General features: G+C 43.7%; 1 protein-coding gene across 25 annotated transcripts in view; it reads right to left on the bottom strand.

Moving 5' to 3' along the window:
• The window catches only part of DST (dystonin), a 405,299-nt gene that overhangs the window by 128,734 nt on the left and 250,481 nt on the right, over positions 1-26,084 (bottom strand). For 24 of the 25 annotated variants that reach the window (XM_084754651.1, XM_084754634.1, XM_084754655.1 and 21 more), the window contains 20 exons: positions 25,434-25,896; positions 25,211-25,339; positions 24,993-25,070; positions 24,727-24,888; positions 24,271-24,375; positions 22,769-22,864; positions 21,724-21,849; positions 21,004-21,156; positions 20,668-20,822; positions 20,387-20,513; positions 19,247-19,430; positions 18,212-18,369; positions 17,581-17,759; positions 17,005-17,143; positions 14,872-15,065; positions 12,862-13,024; positions 12,171-12,254; positions 11,280-11,387; positions 10,697-10,795; positions 571-699 (listed from right to left, as the gene is read on the bottom strand). In XM_084754651.1, the coding sequence (XP_084610777.1) occupies positions 571-699; positions 10,697-10,795; positions 11,280-11,387; positions 12,171-12,254; positions 12,862-13,024; positions 14,872-15,065; positions 17,005-17,143; positions 17,581-17,759; positions 18,212-18,369; positions 19,247-19,430; positions 20,387-20,513; positions 20,668-20,822; positions 21,004-21,156; positions 21,724-21,849; positions 22,769-22,864; positions 24,271-24,375; positions 24,727-24,888; positions 24,993-25,070; positions 25,211-25,339; positions 25,434-25,896 (3,031 nt within the window). Of the gene's footprint in view, positions 1-570; positions 700-821; positions 3,604-4,228; positions 6,947-10,696; positions 10,796-11,279; positions 11,388-12,170; positions 12,255-12,861; positions 13,025-14,871; positions 15,066-17,004; positions 17,144-17,580; positions 17,760-18,211; positions 18,370-19,246; positions 19,431-20,386; positions 20,514-20,667; positions 20,823-21,003; positions 21,157-21,723; positions 21,850-22,768; positions 22,865-24,270; positions 24,376-24,726; positions 24,889-24,992; positions 25,071-25,210; positions 25,340-25,433; positions 25,897-26,084 lie in introns of those variants that run through there. The other variant, XM_084754649.1, reaches the window with a different exon arrangement.

The following is a 26,084-nucleotide window of genomic DNA, read 5'->3' as shown; positions in this document are numbered from 1 at the left end:
TACCAGGATTTATACCTTAATGCCAATGTCCTGAGCTTCAAGTGGTTGCTTCACTGCAGAGCAAAAGCAACCCCCCTGCTTTAGTGTCCCAACTAACACTTAGCAACGGGCAAACAGAAGAAAGTGTGAAGAACTGAACAATTCCTTTAAGAGGACGAATGTATTGTGCAGTGGTTGGTCAACTAAGCCTTCCTTATGAAACAGAAGAGACCCAGGAAAGAGCTACTAACCCTCAACAATGTTCACACCTTAGATATATTGATGGTACTCTCCATGTTGTTCTGATGTGGGTGGCATGGGGGACTGATGACATCACTGGTCAGCAATCCCAGTCATTCTAATCAGGGAATTGATCTATGTAGGAGAAGATCCTACAACCCATCCACCTGCTAAGAGTGAGGGTGATGCAAGTGGTTCTTGCTTTCTAGCACATTGTAACTATGACTCTTTGGGCAAACTGTAAAAGCCTGTAAAGTAACCCTGGGGGGAACTAATGTAAAGATTTCTAGGTTGTGCTTTACAGACGTATGACTCAGCATACCTAGTTAGCATTAGGGCCTCTGTGAGTACCTGTTGCTTAGAGAAGAGAGGTTCCCCAGCCTTCTCCCCATCTCTCAGTGGCTTGCTGATATTTGATACCCATTTCTGCAATTCTTTAGCTTTTTCAACGTGTTGTTTCTTCTCTTCTTCCAGTGACTTCTGACCGGTACGAGTGGTTAAAAAAAAAAGATACATTCCAGTAAATGACAGATAACTGAGCTTCTCAACTAACCTCTCCTCTCTGCTGAAAACAAGATTATAAAAATGTTTCCCATCATGCACACAGGTTACTCAGATGCTTTATTCATTCACTTAACCTCGTTCATCGGGTCACATGGCAGATGTCCTTGGTAGATGGGGAAGCTTTGGCAATCAGTCTTTAATCACTGCTCAGACCTGGACCACCCAGCTGCTACGTGAGTATGACAAATAAGCAAAGTCAACTTTATTCATGAGACATGGAGAGATATGGGGACTACTGCCTTTGCATTAGCATTACAATCGTGAGGGCCTTGACAGAGAGCTAGCAGATCACAGGAAGCAAAGAGAGAGGAAATGACAACACACAGATGAGGCCCCCTCTTCCAATACACACACGGCATTTGTCAGATTTTAATTCCAAAGTCTCAACCAAAGTAAAAGATTACAACAAACACTTTAATACGTAAAGAGCATCACCGCCTACAGGGGGCAGTCGTCAGCCTCATGGGTCTGCAGATCTCTTGATGGGCTGTGAGGTGCTCTTGAGGCACACAATGTGTCAGGGCATAAAGGTGCTCAATCTATCCAGTGAGAGAAATGAGTCTGTGAACGCGCTGACGACCACCACGTTCACCCCATTTTCTAGGTAAAACCCATTTATGTTAGTAAGATAAAGATTAAAAAAACAGAAAACAAACAAACAAAAAAAACCCAAACCAAAACAAACAAACCAACAAACAAAAAAAACGACTACTTGAGAGACAGCTAATCTTTTGTTATTTTCAATTTAAGAATGACCATGTCTTCTGAGCAGGGAGCTACTTCTAGCCTACAAGAAACTAACAGTGCTTCGAGTTGGTAACACAGTCCCTAGACTGCACACTTTGCAGACACCATCTGCTCTGAGCAGATGGCAGGAAGCTGCTGCTGCTGCGCCACTGCCTCTGCAGGAAGCCAAACTCCCTACTGGGAAGAATAGTAGAGGCTGGAAATCCCTGTCACCAAGGGCTCAGACACTTCTAACAGCTTAAGTCCTGTGTGGAAATCAAAGTCAGCTTTTGCCAAGGCTTCTTTATATGTCAATTTTCTTTTAGTCTGGGGACATATTATATTTCTGACGTATGACTTTTGATCTTTGAGTCTGGTAGCCATGAGGCCATCGATGATACCCACTTGAAGAGCCTCTTCTATTGACAGCCTCGAGTGAACCTGTGGCTCTCTCAGGCCCCCTGTCAGGTACTGAAATTCCAGACATCGGATTCCCATCTCTTTACTTATGATATTTGCATTCACGGCTTCCATGACTGACATCGTCTTTTTAGTGACAGGATGGCTGACCCCCGTGATGACTAACTCACACTGGTGCAGCTGCTGGGCGAAGCCCTCGTCCACTAGGCCTCTATGCAAAGCCTCAGCCACCCTGTACCTTTGGCCAGTTAGGGGATCAATGATCCCCCCGGTACTGACTTGGGCTTCAAGGCATCTGAGTGCAGTGATCCTATCAACCAAGTTTCTACGGGAGGCTTTCAGTAGGGAGATCCGTTCCCCACTGGCTGTCAGCCAATAGCCCGCAATGGGGCTGTGTAGGTCCTTCTTAGGAACTACCCGGCTCAACAAGAAATCAGCCAGTTCTGTCAGTGTGGCGAGGCCTTCCTGATACTTTTGGACCAAGGCTTTGTCTAGTGTTCCCTGCTCTAAGGCCTCACTAATATTGAACTGCAGACCAGTTTTAATATCGGTCAGCATGTGAGAAGGATGCCCATAGGAGTCAAAAAACGTGGCTTCCCTCCACTGATACTGCTGCTCTGAAAGCTCAAGGTAAATGCTTTTGTCAATCAGACCTCTCCGGAAAGCCTCGAATGCGGTCAGTTCTGCCCCTGTTTTCGTATCCACCACAGCGATTTTATGAGTTTTCTCTATGTTGAGACTGGATATTTCCCTCTCCCCAAAAGGCAAGAGAAAGCACTGGCAATCTACATCAAATACACACATCTGAAGTAACTCAGAATAATACAGAGCCTGTTTGTTGTTGGGATTAGGAAAAACTCTGGTGTTGCTGGACGGCTCGTGCAGAAACTGTAAGATGGCACTGTTCAGCAAACCCTGTTGCACAGCAGCTTCTGGAGGAACACGGATGCCTCTCACGGGGTCAATGATGCCCCCACTGGCAATCTGTGCCTCCAAGATATGTTTACCTTTCTTCCTATCAAGCATTCTATTTTCCATTGCCTGGAACACCGACAGTGTCTTAGAAGCATGTGGATAACCCAAAACTGCCTTCTCTGCCTCCAGGAGACTATTCCTGAACTCAGGGTCAACGATGCCTTGAAGAACCGCGTCTTCAACACAGTAAGTCTGACCAGAAACGGGATCGATTATAAAACCCGTTGCAGCCTGAGCTTCCAAAAAGGCTAGAGCCATCATTTTGTCTATTATGATTTTCTGGGCTGCAGAAGCAAACGATATTTTTTCTTTGGAAGATTCTAGGTAAAGTCCTGCAATGGAGGTGGCTTTGGTCAAGAACTTGCTAAGACTTTTCTGCACTTCTTCGACCGTCTTCAGACCAAGTCGCAGCTGTTCAACTGTTCTCATGTCCAGAAGCTTAGCCTCAGCCAGCTGCCTACCAGTCACGGTGCGCCTGAGCCCCCGGAACTGAAACTCCTCATCTCTAACAGAGCACGCCAGGCTAAGGTCAGAGCTCCGGGAAGTCTCTGGTTCTACACTTTTCTTAAGGAAATCCCCCTTGTGTCCGCTGGACATTCTAGAACCTTCCAGCATCCATCCACCAGCGCTGGAGCCCAGCTTCTTGTCTTGTTTTAAGGTCGTGACTTCTGTGTGAACACATTGTTTGTTCTTAGCTATCTGTAATAGGAATGGTTAAGATGTTAAAAGTTGCCTTTAAAAAAAAAACATGTGATGGCATTTTATCAAATATTCTCCACCCAAACAAAAACCCTTGAGTAGTAAATAAGTCAAGAATTGCACACCCAGGGTGGGGGCTAATGATATTCTGAGAGACACATGTTTTAGCAGCTAAATACATTAAAGTAGCATGTGGGGAAAGGTTGAAATGAAACCTGGCTACAGAATATGCTAGAAATTGAAGGTAATATTTCATTCCTCTAGCTTTTTCTTTTTCTCCCTCTTGTAGTGCTGGGCCTCGAATTCAGAGCCTTACACGTTAGGGAAGTCTTCTGCCACTGAACTGCACACACAACTACTGTCTAGATTTTTTAAATAGTTATATTAAAATATATACTCACTTATCCATCACATTTGTCTAATCTCAAGCATTCATTAATCAGTGGTAACATAGTAAATGCAGCCCAACTGCTGGAAAATTATGCTATTATTTTTCTCTCAGGACTATACACAGCTAGGCACTCAAAACTGTTAAAAATCTAGTCTTGGAGAGAAAGAAAAAAAAAAGAACAGAAATAAAAAGCCTGATGTGATATAGCTGGCAAGGTCTCAGAAAAATATATACCTCTAAAGGCGACAAAAGCTTCACCAATTCCATCTCAAGTTTGTCATCCTGACACCTAACAGGCAGCCTGGAAGCAAGCAGGGCTTGGTCTCTCATCTTCTCCAGGTCAGACACTCTTGTAATTGGGTTTTTCTCATCAATAGTTATCTGCAATTCAGTGCTTGTCTGAGAAAAATACTCTGAGTAGCATGGCTGGCTACCTTCCTTGTCCAGCAGAGGCCCTGGCTGTCGGAACTGAACCTCCTTTGGAACTTGCTCAGCAACCCTATGCTGCCATTTTTCTTCTATCTGCTGCGGTTCCCGGGTCCACCTCGACAGCGGAGATGTGGCCTTGGTAAGGTGTCTGGAGCTCCCAGAGGAGGTCTCCGCGCAGTGCTGGCGCTCCCTCCCTGACATGCCAAAGGCCGGTGTGAAGCTGTGATCTTTGGCTGTGCTCTTCTCTTGAATTTCACGCTGGAGCGAAACTAACTGGTGCTCATGTTCCTTTATCTGCTGGTCCATTTTTTGCTTGAGGTTTTCCACCTCCCGTCTCTGGGCTAACAGCTCCTCCTCAAGCTTCCGGCATTTCTGATAGTGATCTGCTTCTACGGGCTGCCCTTGTAGCATCTTCTCGCGGTAGCACTGCAGCTGCCGTTCAAGTTCCCCGATGCTCGTCTCCCACAGCCTGGCATTCTCTTGCGCTCGGCAGCTTTCTCTCTGAAGAGACACGAAGTCATGCTGAATGCCCGAAATGTCATTTTCGGTGATGACCTTGGACTCCATTAATTTTTCCATCTTCTTCCGGAACTCATCCGCAGAGCGCTTGAACTTATCCGACTCTTCCTGGAGCAGGGCCATCTTCCTGTGGGTCATCTGCTCTTCGATGGTCTTCAAGTGCAGTTCATCCTGCACCCTCTTCAGCCTCTCGTTGAGCTCTTGCACCTGCGCTTTCTGCAGCTGCGCTTTCTGCTCCTCCCGTCGCTTCTCCTCTTTGGAGGCGCTGAGTTCAGCGCTCAGGCTCCTCACTTCCTTCGCCTTGGTCTCAATGATAAGGTTCTGCTGGTCACACTTGTGCTTAAACTCGCTCACCAAATTCTGACTCTGAGCCAGATCGTCTTCCAGGCTCTTAATTTTCCTGTGGAAATCCTGCTCTGTTTTCGTCTGCTTGTGCAGGTGTTCGTTGGTGTTGCGTAACTGGTCCTTAAAGCCGTCTGCCTGAAGCTGCAGCACCGCGCACCGCTGCTGGATGGCTTGCTTCTCCTGAACTATGGTCTGGGACTCGGCCTGAATTCTCTGCATCATTAGTTTGGTCTCACTGTTCTGCCTGGTGAGCTCATCCACCCGTTGTTTGAGCACCTCCGCGCACTCGTTGCTTTTCTCCAATTCTTCATTGAGCTTTTGGATTTTATCGTTGTTTTCTTTCTCGGCTTTAATATTCTGAAGCAGCTGGGCATGGCTCTTCTCAAACTCTTCTGTGAGATGATGATCCGATTTTCTCTGACAGAGCTGTCTCCTTTCATTTGAGGGCTGCTGCCCCTCATCCTGTGAAGAACGGACTTGGGAATTTAAATGCTGAACCTTCCTCTCAGCCTGTGCATGCACCCTGGTGATTCTATCTACCTCTCTCTGCAGTTTTCCTTTCTCGTGATGGAGAGAGTCTAATTCTAACTGATAGTTGCGCTTTATTTTCCTGAGATCGTCGGCTTCCTGCCTGACCTCTTCAGCTTTGTCTGTCGTCTGGTCCAGCTGCCTGCCAAGTTCCCTGAGCTGCTGGGAATAGCTTTCCTGGACCCGATCCTTCTTTTCCAGATCCTCCTTGAGGGACCTGAGTGTGTTGTTCGTTTCGTCCAGCTTGTCTTTCAGCAGGCGCGCCTTTTCCTCAGATGAAGCCTTTTCGAGCTGAACGGCGCTGAGTTCATACTTGAGCTCCCTCATCTCCTTCTCGGCCTTTCTGTTGGCCACAGTCAGCTCATCCACCTGCTGCCTAAGCTCCTCCTCTTTCTGTCTGCCACACTCCTTCTGGGGTCCCGACTGCGCGCCTGCACAGGTGGGCAGCGCATTTTCCCTACACGCATACTGAATTTCGGTTATCTTTCTTCTTGCTTCCAACTCAATCTTCTTCTTTTCCCTCAGCTGCTCCTCGGCCACCTGCTTCTGAAACGCCAGGTCGCGTTCCATCTGCTTCACCAACTTCAAGAGTTTCTCCTCATGGTCCCGCTTTTGCCGGAGTTCGTCCACTAATGCCTGCTTCTGCTGTGCCAGGTCACTGAGGCTGGAGTCTTTCCTCCTGAGATGATCTTCCAGCGTTCTTCTCGTGAAGGTGTGCTCCTCCAGCTGACTGCGGAAGTTCCGGAGGTTCTCCTCCACTGCGGCTCTCCTGGCCTCGGCCTCCGAGGTCAGCTGCCTCACTCGCTCCAGCTCCCGCTCCGCAGCCTCCTTTTCCCTCACGCTGCTCTCCAGCTCTCGGCGGTACTGCTGGGCCTCGCTCTCTGCCCTTAGCTTCTGCAGGGCGATGTCTCGCGCGTTCTTCTGGTGCTTCCTCAGTTCGTTTTCTGCGGCCTCCTTCACTTTTGGAAGCTCTTCCTCTACCCGAGACTTTTGCCTCTTTAGCTCCGCTACCATCGTTTCCAGCTCACCGATCTTCCCTGTAAGTTTGCTATTCTCAACCATGGTTGCTTTCTGACGCTGCAGTAGATCTGAATACGCCCCGTGTTCGGAGCTCTCCTTAGACCTTTTCGTCTACAAGAAACATGTATAGTGTCAAAGCCGTTCTACTGAAATAGAGTGTGCAGCCTCTGAAGCAAGCACTTACGAGGCTGAGGGGACAAGCAGTCGCCACCAGCACCAGTACTGGCACCATCGGAACAGAAGCGTCAGAAAGCCAGCAGGGAGGACACAGGAAACCTTCAGCACCATTTCCCAAAAGCATCCCTTTTGCCCCTCAGGAGTAATTTCATACAGAAAATTAGCTAGCTTGAGGTTTTGAAGCAAGAAAGCATTCTACAGAACATGAGCGGGGCCCCAAACTTTTATAGACATAAAAATTAAGCTTTGCCCAGGATGATATCCACTGTGTCTACATATAACTCAATTTTAGAACACCACCACCATACAGCAGTCAAAGAACACAAGATTTAGTTTTCAATAGCAAGTCCAGTGGAAACTAAACATGATACTCACAGTTCATGTTTACGATGAAAGAAACAGAACATCAGAACAGACATCCAAATTCCAAAGTAATACCTCCAACACAGCAAAGAAGAATGACACAAAACCTTGACATTTCTAAGTTTACGATGGCAACTGTGACAATTATGGCGGTGACAAATGCTAATGCAAAGGCAGCTCCTGTCCCCGACGGCTTTGGAGATGAGACTCAAGCACTCACAATTTTCAGCATTGTTGTCCTGCGCGTGCCTCATCTGAAATCCATTTTGTCAAGTATCTTTAGATACCCCACAAATACAAATGTATTTGTGAAATATAAAGGTTTAAAAACTATGTAGGGATTCATGTCCATTTTATCAAATATATAATGTAAGGAGACCTTTTGGCAGCTGGGAGGCCTGGGAAATTAAATATTAACCAGAACACTGCATGTTTGGACCAGTTTATAAGCATATTCTAGTCCTCTTAGTTGACACCATTATGATGGTAGCTCTGAATCAGCTCAACCAATACCTGCAATACGAAAACAATTTACATAGGAATACAGAAATCATTTTACAGCTGTGACTAGTTTTGACTGAGATATACGCAAATTTCAAGAATTTAACTCGTGACAAATCTTTTTCTTCCCTCAATTTCCTGCTCTCTGGTAATTTGTGGCTTAAGAGCTCAGTGTCCCTTACTAACCTACCCATGACTGTTACCATGACTCCACGGAGAAACAAACCTCATCACAATCGCTATGCTCAACGGTGTATTTACTTTCAGTTTTGTGTCAGCGTCACCCCTCGGAGCACGACAACGCTGTGTATGCAGAACACAGGGTTTTCCCGGGGCACAGACACAGATCTGTAATCTCAGGACTCTGGCGGAGGCAGGAGCACTTGGAGCTCCAGGCCATCATCCTGGGCTAACCAGGCAGCCGCTGCCTCAAAAACAAAACATAGACCTTAATTTTAAACAATTACTTTGAGAACTAGCCCATCAAATCGTACTCTGAAACATAGTTTAGCTCTTACCACGTTATCATGGGTTTTTTTTTTTTCTTGGTCAGATTCTCCTAATCTTGGCAAAAAATAAAATCTATTGCCAAGTATTCAATATCTTAATTGGAGTCATTTTGGTGGTTTATTAACAATTCTATATTGTCTGGTTAACTAGAATGTTTTCACATATGCTTAAAATTACTTGTAATAATTTAGGTCAGTTAGTGATTTTTCATCTTGTAGACTTCAAACTTACTCATGAAAACCACTTCCTCAAAAGGTCTACTATGCAGAGGGATCAATACAGAATTTCTTCACCATATCAAACACAGGCCTAAGCCAATGTTCTCTATTTCTCTAACACACGTGGTCACTTCTGAATTTTTTCATGTATCTTTGCCTATATGTTGATTTTGAGTATCATGCTCTCAAGGCAGCTTATACTGTGTACTACTCTTTGGGGTCTAAACTTTGAGTTGCCTATCTTTTGTTTGTTTCTTTTTCGAGACAAGGTTTCTCTGTGTAGCCCTGGCTGTCCTGGAACTCTTCTCTGTAGACAAGGCTGGCTTCAAGCTCAGAGAGATCCAACTGCCTCTGCCTCCTGAGTACCAGTCTCCTGACTAAGTTACATTGTTTTAAAGGACATTCCACTAATATGATCCTTAAACAGAAGGGTATTAACTTTTATTTTAAATTGTAGTCTTTGTGTGTCTTCAAAACTATATTGTTTTTATTTTCAATTCATTATAAATTTTTACTGTTTTGGTAATAATTTGCATTTAGGTCTTTGAAAGCATCTTTGTTTCTGTCAACTGCCTTACTGCAGGAAATGAGCTGATTGGCTCACATGTGTATAGTTAAATATATAGTGTGAATATACAGAATAGAAAAGGACTTAAATGATTTCATGTTTAACAACTGCATATAATATTTAAAAGATATGTTCACCATTTAAAATGGAATAACATCTCTCAAAATGTAGTGAAAATAAGAAAGGTTTTTCAGAGGCAGGAAGTGCATTACACTTGCTAAGAGAGCTGCAAGTACCCTGGCCTCTTCTGTAAATGTACAGGAAGCTGGTTATAAAGCTTTGGGCACATGGATTAGTGGGCCAGTGCAGAAACTTAGAACAGACGAAAGTAGTTTATAAAAGAGTCACATTTTCAGAAGCTAAGAAAGCAACCACGTTACTTTCTGACAGGCACTGGCAGCCTCTTGTTCTTGCCGTCCATAAGCAGCAGAGACTCCTGCAGAGTTTCCACAGTCCAATGGTGATGGACGGCCCTAAATCTTACCCTTTATACACTTTAGCATTCGGGTAACTACTTTTGTCTGTTCCGAGATGAAGAAGAAAAAGGCCACCAAAAGGACAGAGCACCAAATAGTCCTTTCAAGGACAGAACCCATAAGCTTTCATGCAGTATGTTTTTACAAGTAACTTCCTACTCTTCCTACTCCTCAGGACAATTTTTAATTCTGCATCAAAGCTGCAGAAGCCCTTTATATCAGAATGATACTTACTCATATCACATATAATTGTTTGACAAAAACACAAAGCTTAAAACTCCACGGCTCTTAAAAAAGTCCATTCTTTGGTACAAATATCGACTACTAGGTTTGTCTTTTTTGTTTTGTTTTGTTTTTTGGTTTTTTGGTTTTTTTTCGAGACAGGGTTTCTCTGTGTATCCTTGGCTGTCCTGGACTTGCTTTGTAGACCAGGCTGGCCTTGAACTCACAGCAATCCTCCTGCCTCTGCCTCCCAAGTGCTGGGATTGAAGGCGTGTGCCACCACTGCCCGGCCTAGATTTGTCTTTTAAATATAATTCATTTGTAATAATTTTATTTCTTTAAGAACCTGTGTTAATTTAAGATACACACGTTTGTGTAGCACGACTCTATAGCTTGCACATGAGCAGCAGCTACACTTCACAGAAGTCATCCCTCAGCTGTGGGGAAGCTGAAGAAATTTCTGTCCAAATGCCAGAATCTTCCTACTGAAACAGAACCATTTATAACACTAACTCTATCATCTTAGGGTTCTGCATTAAGTGCTTTTGAGTTTTTGAGAACTGAAGCACACTAGGCAAATACTCCAGTCTATCTGAAGTAAAAAATTTAAACATGATTCTCTGTTTTGGAGAATCTAAAACAAACAAACAAACAAACAAATGCCCAAGGCTTTCACCCTGTTTCAGTGTAAGGGTCTAATGAACTATTTGCATATTCACTATCAGCTATGTAAATGATCATAAAGCCTGTTTCTGCCTTCCCCAGACCTGACAGCTACTGCTCAGGTCAGTTCCCGTGGGCTTGGACGTTCACCGTTAACGGTTACCTCTTCTTCTTCCAGCCTTTTCAATGAGTCACCAGCAAATTTAATATACTGTGTCATGAGAGTGACCAGAGCAGTGTACCGTGTCCGTAGGTCCATGAACTGCAAGAGAGAAGTGATGAGAGCATTATCATTGTTAGTTTGAGTTGAGTGAACTCGGAATGATGCCCACCCCACCCACGGGCTTTGGAGAATACACATATCCAAGACTGAGTGACACTTCGGGAGTAATGAACTTGTTGCTGTCTTTTATGCCATAGTAAGTCATAACTTCCTTCTGGGTTTTATTACAAAGGACATTCTTTTCTGTGTTAATAAACGATCTTGATTTTAAAAGTTTTTAAAGAGACTTAGTAAAATGTAGTACTATGGCACTTTCTGTGATTTTTAAAACGTACTAGTGGTGAATAGTGACAAAATGCACAAAATTGTGATATACTAAAATTCCATTAAATCATTTAAAAAATAATTAAAATGGCCAATTTTATATTAGATATGTTTTACCACAATAAAAGTTAAACTGTTTTTTTTTTTAAAAGATGTTTCTCTCTTTTCTGCCCATCCTCTGTGCTTCTCTCTCGGTTACCTCTTGAATAATGAGGTCTGCTGAGCTCTGTACCCTCCGGCGTTTCACTGGAGACTTCTGCTGCGAATCAACCATGGCCCTGTAGGTCATCGTCTGTAATTCATAGTCCTACAGAAAAGAGGCAACACGGTCAAATTAGTCAAAGCAAAGCCTGGAAGGGTCATCCCGTAGTGACCACTGGTAACTAGCTCATTGAAATAAAAGCATGATTGATGGAAACTTCAATTTGTTGCTGTTGTTGTTTGAGACAGGGTTTCTCCGTGTAGCCCTGGCTGCCGTGGAATTCACTCTGTAGACCAGCCTGGCCTCAAACTCACAGAGATCCACCTGCCTCTGACCCCCTGAGTGCTGGGTAAAGGAGTGTGCTACCACTACGTGTCTTGAAACTAAATCTCAAAAAAATCTGTTTGACTCTAGAGATACTTGCAAGGCAGTTACATGAGCAGAGGCATGTACAGTGGTCAGCAGAGATCTAATTGTCTTTAGAAGCCTTGAAAACATTTACTGCAGAATACTCCACTTACTCCATGCCAAGCCCAGAGCTGTGGAGCTGGGAAGCTAAGAAAGTATCAACGTTATATTATAACAATAGGACAGTGTCTCTTGAGGAGATGTTAAATGTTCTCTCGACTTGAAATTTAAAAAGAAGAAACGTAGTAAGAAACAACTTTCATGTACACTGTCATTCATTCATGGACATAAAGAAAACAAACCGGCCACGGGGTGGTCACCTAACTCATTTCACAAAGAATTATTAGTAAGTATAAAAAAAGGGTCAAATGAGGATTTTTCTCTTTTTAAACAGAACGAAATGACCTGAACTGCCTTAAAAATATGCCACAGCACCATCTAGTTAAATGGTAAGTTTGCCTACGGTATGACAGCTCTCACCTTTACTGCAGCTGAGTACTGCTCTGCATGTTTCTGACACTCGTCCATTTTGCTCTGTTTCACCTCTATTTCAGACACCAGCGCCTGTAAACACAGTTTAGAGGAAAAGAGGAATTTGACACCATTCCACCTCGTGCTCAGGAAGGAAGAAATATCCCCGCTACTCAATGCTGTGTGCCTCCCTGTCTCATACCTCACACGCGCCTTGACTTAGAGATGAATAACAAACGTTCAAGACTCGTAAGCGATCTAGCCCTGTGAGGCTTTCAGAGCAGAACTAAGAATTACGCAGAGCGGACCTGATGTCCTTCACTACACCCAAAACAGAGTCAGAGATCACTGGCTCCTAGCGACATAACAAAAACCTTAAAGCATTCTGCTTCCCACCAGTTGTGATGGGCTGGGATTCTATCTACGACCTCTTGGCCATGTTTATTAATGCAGCAAGCGCAAAACTATGTTGCTACCATATTGTCAAGAAAAATCAGACCCATCCTATGAGACCAGGAAGATGAGGCATGTGAACACCACCCCAACACACTGTTCGTTATCTATGCTTTCAAAATGGCTTCCAGGAAATAAAAATAAATGTAGGCAGGCTGAGGCATAGAATTCTCCTGTATATCATTATTCGACCTAGGTGATTGCCTTTTCTTCCAACACGGAAAGGTGAGGCATGTTTCCGGTGTACCTTCTGTTGGTTCAGCTGCAGGGCTAGAGCTCGGCTGTTTTCTGGCTGATTTTCCTGAATCTTTCTCTGGGTCGTTTCAATGTGCTGAATCCAGTCATCTAGAGGGTGGTAGGAATCCCTGTAGTGCTTCAGGGACTTCCCGATGCCTTCTAGGTCCCGCAGCCTACAAGAACAGCAGTGAGACAGTCACAGGCTCCAGCAGGAGGGGTGGAGGGACAGGAAGAGAAAGACGAATCAGGACCTAAGAGCCACTAAGCACAGTGGGGCACACAAGCCTGGCAGCCTAAGGCGTGACTTCTGCAGCACCCCATACAGCAGCGGGGTGAGCAAATCTACTCCCCTCCCAGACCTGTGAAGTCCATACTGATGTTGTTTTCCTACAGCACTACGTAAGACTAAAGCTGAAAGCAGGAATATTAACTGCCATTTTAATCAGCTGGCAGATCCTGACCAGCTGAGGCCTGCTCAATCAGAGGTCACCTTTGGAAGAAGAAGGCAACTCGATGGATGGTTCAACATGGCCTCAGAGAGTACCATCCATCAACTGACATTAAATGGCCATATCTATGATTTTAAAATCAGAATACTAAACAAATTCACCATGTATTTTCCAAAGGAAAAAAAACATAGGAATATGACTTCATTCCTTGAGTGCAACTACATCATAAAAGCATTCATTTATTTTATATTTATATAAACATAAAAAAGGTAGGAAAGGCCAGTATTTATTTCTTTCAAGATGAAGCCTAAATCAATTCCAATTTTTTAGTGTTTTTAGTTCCCATTGAACAAGTGATTCCAATAATCTTACAACATCAATGAAAATTAGCAACAGGGCACTTCAATTTCTTAGTTTCTCTTAAGGTCCAACAGAGATTGCTATTCAGAGCCCAAGAAATATGCTTATGATTTATTTTGTTAACTCATGTTTGTTTGAACATTGCAAGTTGGTAATAACTTCTACAGCATTATATTACTATCTTTTAAAAAAGACAGATTACACAAATGCCGGGATAAATCAGAACTTTTAATTATACACAGTTGAGAATGTTATTTTTCTGGAGGTAGAGACATAGCTCAGCAGTTAAGAGCACTGGCTGCTCTTCCAGAGGACTTAGGTTTGACTCCCAGCATCCACATGAAAGCTCACAACAGTCTAACTCCAGTTCCAGGGGATCCTCCTGACTTTTCAGGGGCCATGTTTGCATGTGGTACACAGGTGTGTGTGTGTGTGTGTGTGTGTGTGTGTGTATGCAGGCAAAACAAATATACCCACAAAATTAAAAAAAAACAAATCTTAAATAAAAGGAAAAGAAATGCTCCTTTTTAGTTACATGTTTTGCTAAAGAGAATATGTAAGACATAAATGTAATTAGGGAGAAATCCTACAGTTAACACATTAGCTATGGAATGCCCCTTACTGCCTGGTAATGTAGACTTTGCCCTCTGTAAACAAAGGGACTCCACCTACATATCCATTGACCAGAAAGGGGACCCACCTGTTGCAGGATATCTGATCCAATAGTAATCCCTGAGATTGTGAACTGTAAAAATCCGTCTTTTGTTTGGCATGTTTTAGTCCTAACACACACCTTTAATCCAAGAACTTTCTGTTTATTGTAAGAGGTGATTATGGTGTGGCTCAGCCAGCCCCAGTACACACCTTTAATACAAGAGCGTTCCGTGAACAAGATTTAATAAAGTTTGCCCTAGGTCAAGAGGTGGAGAAAGAAACCAGCTGACAGGGATTAAAGAGTAGGAGGGAGTTGGAGTTGAGGGGTTTTTAAGACAGCGTGGATAAGAAGAAGGGGCTTTTGAATTTTGAGCTTTGAGCTAGCAAGCTCTTCGGCTTTTAGTTTTTTTGGCCTTTTCCTACTGAGATGTCAGCTCAGCTAGAAGGTCAGCTGGGTGCTTTCTCCGCCTCCCTGAGCTAGCAGGTTTTTACACACGCACGCACGCACGCACGCACGCACGCACGCACGCACGCACGCACGCACGCACACCACCCACCTGTTGTCGATCTGCACATGAACATTCTGCCACCTTTCAACCAGCTGGTCCGCCTTCTCTTTGTGCCAGTCAAAGTCAAGGTCCCGTTCTTTATGCGTCTTAAACATCTCGTCACTGATGGCCTTTGCTTTCTGCAGCTCATCTTCCAACTCATGGAACACTTCTCTCTTTTCATCTACTTCTGATCGCCATTGCTAGAATACATGAATCAGTGGGCACCATGACATGTATCAGCAAGTTATACAGAAAACATTATTTACCTGCTATCATTTAGTCATAAATGTGTGACATACAACTAGATAAAGGAAAGCCTATGGTGTTGAAAATGTGACAAGCATCTCCTTACCAAATGGTTATTATCTATTTGTGCTGTGATCTTTGAAAAAAAAAAACAATTTACTGTGAGAGACACTTTATACCACTTATTGAAGAAAAACAAAGCTGCAGGAGGAAGAGGTGACAGTTCAGAGAAATGTATCCACACACATTAAAAAAAAAAGCATGCTAAATTTGTATTTTTCAATTAAGGATTACAAAATCTAGAAGAGTCCATAAAATCTAGCCTAGTAGAATTTGTGTGTCAATAAAATTAAGTGTATCCTTTAAGCAAGGCACTTGCTTCAATAAGAAAAGTCTTTTTCACTGTTTTTAAATGCGTCTAATTCCATTGTTTAAAACTTAATGCAGAGCTGGGCATGGTGGCGCACACCTTTAATCCCAGCACTAGGGACGCAGAGGCAGGCAGATCTCTGACTCCAAGGCCAGCCTGGTCTACAAAGTGAGTCCAGGTTGGCCAGGGGTGTTACACAGAGAAACCCTATCTCAAAAATGCCCCCCCAAACAAACAAACAAACAAACACCAAAACTTAATGCAGACATTAAAATGACTGTGATAACTTGAATGTTTTTGCAACAGCCTTGCTAAGTGCTTGATATATAGAAATACAGATACAGGGCCAGTGAGATGACTCAGTGGTTCAGGGTTCTTCCTACCAAGCCTTATGAGCTGAGTTCAATCCCCAGAATCCACATGGTGGAAGGAGAAAACTGAATCCTGCAAGTTGTCTTCTGACTCCCAATCATGGACCATGGCATGCAAGTGACACACACACACACACACACACACACACACACACACACACACACTGTTCTTGAAAAATAAAAAATATAGATATAGATTACAGTGATGAAATAACTTCTGGGGCTGGACAGATGGCTGAGAGTTTTAAGAGCACTGCCTGCTCTTCCAAAGACCCAGGTTCCACTCCCAGCAGCCACATGGTGGTTCCCAACCATCTGTAACTCCAGTTCCATAGGATCCTATGCCCCCTTCTGGCCTCAATGAACACTGCGCGGGCTTGACGCACAGAAACACAAGCAAGCAAAACATCCATACATATAGAATTTTTTAAAAATCTTAACAAAATATCCCTCTATATACTTCTTTGATATTTTAAAATAACTGGCCCTTTTAAGCAATTCAATCGACTATAAGCAATTTAATTTTCAGTACCAATCCATCTTGCTGCCAATATGAATCCACTACGAAAAAGCTACTGTCAAAAGGTTCAAATCACAAACAAGAACACCTCGGTGGCGGTTTGAGTGAGAATGGCCCCCACAGGCACATATATTTGAATGCTCGGTCCCCAGTTGTTGGGACTGTTTGGGAAGGATTAGGGGGCGTGGCTTTGTTGGAGGAGGTGTGTCTCTGGAGTTGGGGCTCTGAGGTTTCAAAAACCATGCCTGGTCTCTTGTGTTGGGCTTGTGGGTTAAATGTGAGGGCTCAGCTACTGCTCCAGTGCCATGCCTGCCTGCCTGCCTGCTGCCATGGTCCTGCCATGATGGTCACGGACCCACCCTCTGAAATTGTAAGCAAGCCCCCAGCTAAGAGCTTTCTTTTAGAAATTGCCTTGGTCATAACATAATATCTCTTCACAGCAACAGAACAGTGACTTATATGAAAATGACTGGACGTGGTCATTTACAGGACAATTAGGAAATAGAGACAGCGCCTTCAGAAACACATTCTACATCGGGTGCTTCGTGCTGGAAGTTTGAAGCTTGAGCTCTGTGCCGAAGAAACAATTAGAAATTTGACCCTGGAGGCAAGGCCAGAAGTGAGACTCTTACCTTTAAGGTACTCATTAAATTCTCAATATTATTCTTGTCAGCTATAACCGCTTCTTCTTCACACAGTTTGGTTTCATAGAGCTTGACAAGGGCTTCTGCAGCCTGAGTGTTTTTTAAAACGAGATTCACTGTTTTCAACCTTGAAAGAAAAAGAAAAAATAAACCATACCATTTAATGCCTTCTTTCCTTTTTTTTTTTTTTTTTTTTTTTTTTTTTGTTTCTTTTTGCATACTGTAGTCCTAAAAGCATCATTATAACGCAAGACATGGGAACTCTGACTGGCCCCTTGTGAGTTCTGGCAATGGGTTGACTCTTTCCCTCCGCCCCGCCCCCAGGTGGCATTTACACAGATTCCAACAGAAGACAGTCCCTAGGTTATGCCAGGCATGAGCGGAACCCCTGAAGTCTACAGAAGGAGAGCTGCGAAACAGGAATGTGTGATGACGGTAATCTCTAAGGCAACCCCCCCCCCCCCAAGCTGGAGAAACATCATCCATCCAGTCTCTTAGCATAAACACAGTGTTCGCAGGAACCAATCAGCGCGAGGCCGCCGCGACGCTGACACGCCCACATACTTCTCTATGTACGTGGAAGACATGGAGTAGATCTGACTCATGCTCTGAATGACCACACCGAGCTCCGATCGCAGAGTGGGAACGGACGGGGAGTCTGCCGCGTGACTGAAAAACTCTTCACACTTATTTGTGATGGTCCCTAAATCATCCTTAAGCCGCTCCAGCTCTTTCTTCAGTTTCTAGTACAGAGGAACAAACGGAGGTTATCGGTTAACAACCCCAAGTGGGTATGTTTCCTACAGCAGCTTAAAAACACATTTACATTTTACTACCAACGTAAGCATCCCTATAACTTTTTCTTTACCAAATAAACAGACGGCTGGCATTTCACCTTGATAATCAGTACTGTCTTTAAGCTTCATTCCCGGACCTACGCCTTTGCACACAGCAGGCCTGTAATGACTCCCCTGAGGCCCACCAGGGCGGTGGGAGGGCACACGCTCCTTTGTTTACTGACTCAGAGGCTGACCTGAGTTACAAGACCTTAGCTTCCATCCAGCAGGAAACGCACAACTGGACCTCAGTGAGGAGCTGAAGTCGTAGCTGACAGTGCGGGAAACCAGAAGGTGACGTTCACGGTCACCGAGAGGAGATGATCCTGGTGGTTTTCTAACACACGTGTAACTTTTACCTCCTGCTCTGTGATTCTGAGCATGCTTTCGTGTAAGTCGTCTCTTTCCAGGGGCGTCCGGATCTGCCGAATTAGCCGGTCCTCACAGCTCTCCAACCGGAGCCGAATGTTGCGCACTTCCGAGATGTAAAGATTATACACTGACTCCTCTTGTTCCTCTGTGAAGGTAAACACCACGCTCAGTGAGAAACTGCGCCTCTCAGGAAGTGCTTGTGCATGCTTCAGTACAGCAGCTTTGCTCTTACGGAGATACAAATCCTAAGGACTTAACCCTAAAACCGAAATCTTAAAACATGAACTCTCAAACTTAAAAAAGGACTAATCAAATTTCCCTAAGGTCATTTAAAATACCAAATTATCACCGAAATATCCAAAGGAAGTGATATATTACCGTTTCATATTCACAAAAATATGAATTATATGCTATCAGTTAACCACTGAATTAAATAATAACACAAAAGTAAAAAGCAGTCAAGGAATGTGTTAATGTTTTAATTTTTTAAAACACAAAATAGTACTAATAACTTGTTTCTAAATAGTATGAAGAGTTAGGAGTAAGATTTATATTAGAGAAAACTTAACGGAATGAAGCATGTTGCCTTAACTCCTGTGTAAAATTGAGCATGGGAAAATATTCAAATGTTGGGCGTGCCCTAGGGAGCTTCACTCTGAGTATTGCCCTGGAGAGCCCCACACACACGCTTTGCACGGATGAGGTAGGAATTCCTCATGTGCCCCCTTTGAGGCTGGCATCCTTGGCTACTTCACTGTTTAGAAATTAATGATACCTTGTAGCATCTTCTCACCTCACAAGTTTATTTTGTTATCATGGGTCTGAGACTGAACCTGGGGTTTCATGCATGAAGTCACGTGCTCCTGAGTCCTAACCCCCTCTCATGCACACATTTTCATCTTGCTTACATATCACAGTCAGCTGGTGCAATATAGCTAAGACTGAGGTTTCTAATGAGAGTACAAAAAAAGCCTAGATGAAAGGCCTGCTGGGAAATAACCAGGCGGCGTCTCCAGCTTTACCTCGTTCTGCAGACTTGAGAAGCTCCTGATAATACTTCCGACACACGTTCACTTCCTTTTCTAGCTGAGTTACATCTGAGCCTGAAAATATCTGGGATTCCTGGCTATCCTCCAGAAAATCCTCCAAACGAGACTGGAGATTACTGAGAACCTGTTGGTGCTCACCAGGCAGCATTGTCTTTATCTAAAGAAAAAAAAAAAGATGCTTCGATTAATGACATAGTGCCAAGAGTTACATCTGAGAGGGACAGATAGCAAATGATGTCATGGTATGCCTCAGCTTACTCACAGTTAAAAGAAACATCTGAAATTATTCTTTTATTTACTTCAGGTTTACACCTGAAATATAAGAATGTAGAAAAAATGGAAGGATGTAGAATATATAAATATTAAGGGAGGTCACAGTCTCAGAAAGATAAAAGGCACACGTTCTCCCTCATGTATGGAGCCTAACCTATAATATATATGTAGGTAAGAAAACAAATGCATATGTGTGTGCAGTATGCCATACAGAAAGAACAAGAAACGGTGAACGCCGGGAGTAAAGAAGGAGGAATGCAGGCCAAGGACGCTGGAGTCAAGAGAGAAGATAGAATTGTTTTTCTAGTTTCAACTCTGACATGGATTTTCAGGTTTCGGTGATGGATAAGTGAATTAAAAAGATGTCTGATGATGAATACGTAAAATAGAATGTGAAACCGGATGGCTTCAGAAATGTCGGTCCTAACCACACAGAATTCCTTGAGATGTACACACTTTGTGTCTGCTAACTTGGGGGTATGGCTTTTTTTTTCCCCATTTGCAAGTTTTTTTTTTTTAAGAATAAAGTTTTAATTAAAAGAAGTAAGGAACACTGATAAAATTCAATAAATGAAATTAAAATATACCCACTCTGTCTGTTGGGACACCTAGCTCTAGTTTCTGACCTCCAGTGAGCTCTGAGGGAGGCAGGACCCACAGTGCTCCCTCAGCTGTAGGGCAGCGGGCCTCAGCTGCAACGGGCCCTCACAGCACTGGCTGAACCCTGTCAGCGCGGCTCTGCTGGGCTCTGCCCACTCCAGACTAAATGCAAGCCTCACCCCACTCCTGTCAAGGGTGCACCCTGGGACACGCTGGGCTACTGTGCACACTCATACTCACCGAAGCCACGTTACTATCTTGGATTCTGTCGATTTCGTTGACGAGGTAATGCCAGGAGACTACACTCTTCATGTTGATGTGAGACTCGTGCCACAGGGTGAGGACGTTCTGATACTGTTGCTCAATTCTGAAATACATACAGGCAGCCACAGACTTTGAGCCTTTCCCCTCCTTTCTAAAATGACTTCCTATGTAGCTCTAGAGCCTTCCAGTCCTGTGGGTCCCTGAAAAAAGTACTGGTGGCTTCCTTAACCTTCAGAAAGGCCCCCAAGCATACAAACCTGTTGGCAAAGTCAACTGCTTCTTTGTTTGGTGGGGGAACAGTAAAGCACACGGATGGGACCATGGCCTCGTTCCCAGTAGGACTGATCACCTTCCATTTAGCTCGGTGAGAGTTGTTTGCCAAAACACATTCATCGTCTTTGTAAATGGTAATCTGGTTTTAAACGAGAGAGGAAAGCTGAGGTCACCATTAACCCATCTTCTTCCGTACACAATCTTGAGGATTATTATGATTTTTTTTTTTATGAGACAGAGAAAAGCCTTCTAACGAGGAGGCGTTTTAAAAGCATGTTGATTAGTAGCAGAACCTGGTCTGCTCTGAGGATCAGGGATACCTCGATCTGCCTGTAGTCACAGATGGCTTTGATCGGGATGGACGTTTTGAGTGGATTGTCAGGATTCCTTGGCTTCAGCTGCACGATCGTCTTGGCCCTCCCCATGAGGCCCGCCACTGAGCTGCGGTACTGCAGCAGCTCTTCCTTTTCTTCCTGGTCAGGGAATACAGCGGAGTTTTTAAAGTTAGTGATTCAAACTCCCCGTTCCATAGGCACTTAACACAGATTTAAAAAACCTTCATCACCGAAGCATGCCCTGACCACTGGACTACACTGTCCACGACTCACACCTCCTCTTGGATCACTTCTTTTGTCCGTTTCCCTGCCCCCTCCCCCTTTGACACTATTCCTATGTAATGTTCCACAGACATTTTGTTTATATAGTGTACTCTCGTGAAGCTGCCCTTTCCTATCTAGGTACCACAGGGGAAAGCAATTCCTCCTGCCTGTTTTCCTCGCTGTTACATCTCCAGAAATGAAAACAGCCTGAGCAGTGCAGACAGTGTCTACCCAAGATGTCCGTGTGGAATTACTGTCCACACATACCGCTAAAGCAGTTGAGGCAAACGCCATCATCGAGAGCTACCCACACTAAAGCCTTGACTGAATGAGACAACGGTGTGTGGATGTAACACAAATCTGCACATACACACACAGGTAACAAAATGATAATCTGCCCCAGTACATGTACGGCCGGACCCACAGTTTCCACGTGAGTACCATGGACTCCTGCACCAGGTCTTCCAGCTTGTGGATGCTGCTGGACCTGTCACAGCTGTACTTGCGCTGGATGGCGTCCTTCAGATTCCTTAGGTAATCAGTAGCTTCTTTGGCATCGTTGAAAAACTACGGGGAGATAAAATGTGGCAGCTGAAGTACACTACATGCCAGGAAAGCACAGAGTTGTTAAATGCAGGTGCCCGCGGCGGCCCACCCCTCCCCCAACCCCACCCTATGTGCCACTGACAAGTGAGAACAGAATCAAAGCACAAAGTAACAACAGCACCATCCTTTTTAGAACTGAAAATAGGCTTTGAACTCGGACGGCTACAGATGAGTACTAATTATTCCAAGTGTGCATGTGTGTTATGCATTATGTTTTGGCTTGATTGATTGAAAGTCTATTCTACTTTAGGGTTCAACCAATCTTTTAAGTAAGGGTAAAATTTTAAAAATATATATTAAAACTTCTAAAGAATAAAATGAAGTCTTTATTTGGTTAACTCTGTAATAAATATCCTTCCTTAATATGAGACAAATTTGTAAAATGATTTTTACAATATTTAAAGGTCTTTCAGAAGATTCATTCTGCACGAATACAGGTGTGCATGCACGTGTGTGTGTGTGTGTGTGTGTGTGTGTGTGTGTGTGTTAATTAGAAGTCAACAACTAGCTGCTCTTCAAATTTGTCCACCCTATTATTTTGAGATAGGGTCTCTCACTGACCCTGGACTTCTCTCATTTGTCTGGGCTGGCTGGCCAGAGAGCCCCAGGGACCCTCCTGCCTACACAGCTCACTTTTTCTTTCTTTTTTAAAAGTGTGGTTTCTGGGGATTGAGCTCAGGGCAAACAACTTGCCAACTAAGCCATCTTTCAGCCACAGGATTTTTATCCTTAACAGTTAAACCTTCTTTTATAAGACATGGAACTAGTACTTATACCCTGTACAGAACGTGTTGGTTTGTTCCCCCCATGTGTTACCCATATGTTTCTTTATAGTATTTCTGCACCTCAGCTCAAGTGACAGCGCTGACTATGCACGTACCTCAAAATATGCAGTGTTTTCCTTTATGTGCTGCTCCACACACTGGCAGAGCTGCAAGATCCAGCTCCACTGTGTTTGCATTGCTGCCTTGTACGCCTTAGAGAGAAAGCACACAATGAAAACTGGGCAGATCAATTAGGTACAGAGGGCTAGTCAGTCTCGAACATGTGCCATGAATGCACTGAACAAGGCCATGCATGGTTTGATCCCCCACATGGCAAATACTGATGTGTTTATTTATTTATAGTATTTTCTTTTCTTTTTCTTCTTATTTTCTTTTCTTTTTTTTTTTCCTCCTCCTCCTCCTTCTTCTTTTTAGACAAAATGCCATTTAGTGTATAGCCTAGGCTATCTTCAAGCTTCTGCCAATCCTGCTGACTCAGATTCTAATTATAGGCTGGGCAGGCCATGATGCCCAGCTCTGCATGGACAGCTTCAAATGGCAAACACTCTACTATCCAAACAAATACAAAAAAAGAAATATTGGACAAAAAATCATGAAAACTGGAGTAGTATTTTCTTATATGAGAAATTATTTCTTATACAAGCAGTCTCAAATATAAACATATAGCTTTAAAATTAGTTGTCCTCAAATTTTTAATTTCTTCAATTTTCTTCTTAATATATGAGGAAAAATTATGGCTACTTCATATGAAAACCTTATATTTGAAATAAATATAAGATATCCCCTCTACTTATACAATTCACCCCTTTCTCAGCTCCTTGGTCACCAACCCTGACATCCTAGTGTTCCCCATTTCTGGATTTTTACATTGCTGAGCTTTACAATGTATGTTAATACAGACACACAGATCTGTAGCTTTCTTCTGTGTTCTGCTACAGAAGATTTGGGGAGGGCAGAAAATGAAGCACATACTTTTGTAGCGATTCAATTATTAGGCTTAAAGATATTATAATGAAATTTAAACACTCATCTACTTGAACACTTGCTATTTAGTAGAGCGTCATCCTCCATGAAGAAAATAAATACAGCGGAAAGCACGACCAGCTAGCTCATCACAGTTATGACAGCCATCTTTACAGAAGGTGCAGTTCCCTGCCTCCCAGAAGAGGGAGCTCTAGATGCGCTAAAGCACGTCCTTGCTTCCCTCTGGAATGACCAGAGCTCTTGAGTTGTGGTCAGGCATGCTTTCTTGTAGATGCACAGTTAGTTGTAACATATGATATTATTTGCTCCTTCAAACTAAGCTACATTTTTGTTTGTTACACAGGTAAATGTATGCGCTAACACAGAACACCCTCCCATCCCCATCAGATGAATTCGCTCACAAGTAGCTCCACAGGGCCTTTTTTAAAGAAAAAGCTGCTACCTTTATCCTAAGAGGTGGTGAAAGGAAGGGTCAGCAGATTGATTGGGGAAGTTATTTTTGAACCAGACTATAATAAACACTTAGTAGCTTGATTTTTTTCTTCTTAATTAGCAAAAGAAGTTTAAGGTTGTAAATACATCAGAACTCAGCTGAGAACTCTAGCTATCTTACCTCTATCGTCAACCGGGCTGGGTGGTTTTCTAGAAGCAGCTGCTCTGCAATCTCCTGGACGGCTTTAATACCTTCCTCCTTCTGCTCCAGTTCCCTCATTAGTTCCTGGTGAGGAAGCATTAAGAACTATATAAGAAGCCAGGCAGTGGTGGTGCACTCCTTTCATCCTAGCACTTGGGAGGCAGAGGCTGGTGATCTCTGTGAGTTCGAGGCCAGCCTGGTCTACAAAGGGAGTCCAGCACAGACAAGGCTACACAGAGAAACCCTGTCTCAAAAAAACCAAAAGAAAAAGAAGAGGAGGAGGAGGAAGAAAAGGAGGAGGAAGAGGAGGAAGAGATGGAGGAGGAAGGGGAGGAGGAGGAGGAGGAGGAGAAGGAAGAGCAGCAGCAGCGTATAGGAAGAAGCGGCAAGCTCCTTCAGGTCCAGCGTTGGCACTGTAGTGCGAGGCTGACTCACCGCATGGTAGCCTTTCTTCCGCGCAACACTGGTGTTTCTGTCGCTCCAGTCATAAGCAACTTCTTCCTCTTCCTTTTCATTCAACCAGATAAGTTCGTTAGTTGCCCGAGTTACGAAATTATGAAGCGTATCAAGGTGCCGCTCCTGATTTCTGGATGTATTCTATTTAAGGAAAACCATTGTAAGAATCAGATCATTAGCAAAACAGACATAACGGAAATAGAAATTTTAAAGCAAACAAATTAAAAAGGAAAAAAAAAACTTACCAAGAGTTTCGCATACTGGCTCTCTAGTCTGTGCAATTTATCTGTGTAAGAGAGCTTCAGAGGTGCAGTCATCTGAATCTAAAATACGGGAGGAAAGACATGGAGGTTAGGGCTCTCAAGTTCTGACTAACACTAATTACTGAATTACTGAATCTTTATGTAAAAAGAAAATAATATCCAACTACAATAAAATATTAAAGAAAACCAAACTCATATACCTCGCTAACTTTAGCTTCCTTAAGGCTAGATTCAAATTCCTCAATGGCTTTGTGAACATTCTTATGGTTTTCTAAATGGCTTTCGACACTTGGCAAATCTGAGCCCCACTCAGTGCGGTCCAGCTGCACCTTAAGTAGAAAATACTAGTTTAAAACAAACAAACAAACAAACAAAAAGGAAGAAGTTTCCAGAGTAAGACTGGACAACTGAGGTAAACGTTACCTGCATTTCATCAACCCAGTTCAAGAGATCCTGAACGAATTTCATGTTGACTTCTTCTTCTGTCAGGTTCTGATCCAGCAAAGATGACTTCAGAAGAGGCTTTCGGACCTGCATTAGCTTCAGAGTCTGTAAAGAATTTGGCTCCACTCCTAAACTGAAATTTGGAGCTACCACTGAAGGGAAGCCGGGTGTATAAGCTGGAGTGACAGATGGAGTCAGGCGGGAAGTCATCCCCGATGACAAGCCGGAAGTCACACTAGAAGAGGTCAAGGAAGGTGTTAAACTCTGGGTGAGCCCTGAGTTCAGACTGGGGTGCAAGGTCTGTGCAAATCCTGAGTTTAAACTTTGAGTGATTCCTGATATCATGAGCTTTGTCTGTTCTGCAGTCAGCATGCGTCCTTTGCTGTACACGGAGGAGCATTCGTTCCTTAAGGCCACAACTTCATCACGCAGCTTTGCGACCCTGTGAAAGCCAGGAAGAGGGGTGAGGTGTGACAGAAACGGCGGGTGCACACTGCTGGCTCTAGCTGGTGGACCAATACTAGCTGTGCAATGGTATGAGTCATGTGCCACTACTGCGAGATGCTCCCGGCAAGGTGAGGCGGAGAAGGCACGCAGGAGCTCCGCTTTCACCTGCTGTTCTGCAAACCC

Source organism: Acomys minous (assembly GCF_964271855.1).
Source record: "Acomys minous genome assembly, chromosome: 13".
Classification (NCBI taxonomy): domain Eukaryota; kingdom Metazoa; phylum Chordata; class Mammalia; order Rodentia; family Muridae; genus Acomys; species Acomys minous.
This window is presented reverse-complemented; position numbering and strand designations above follow the sequence as displayed.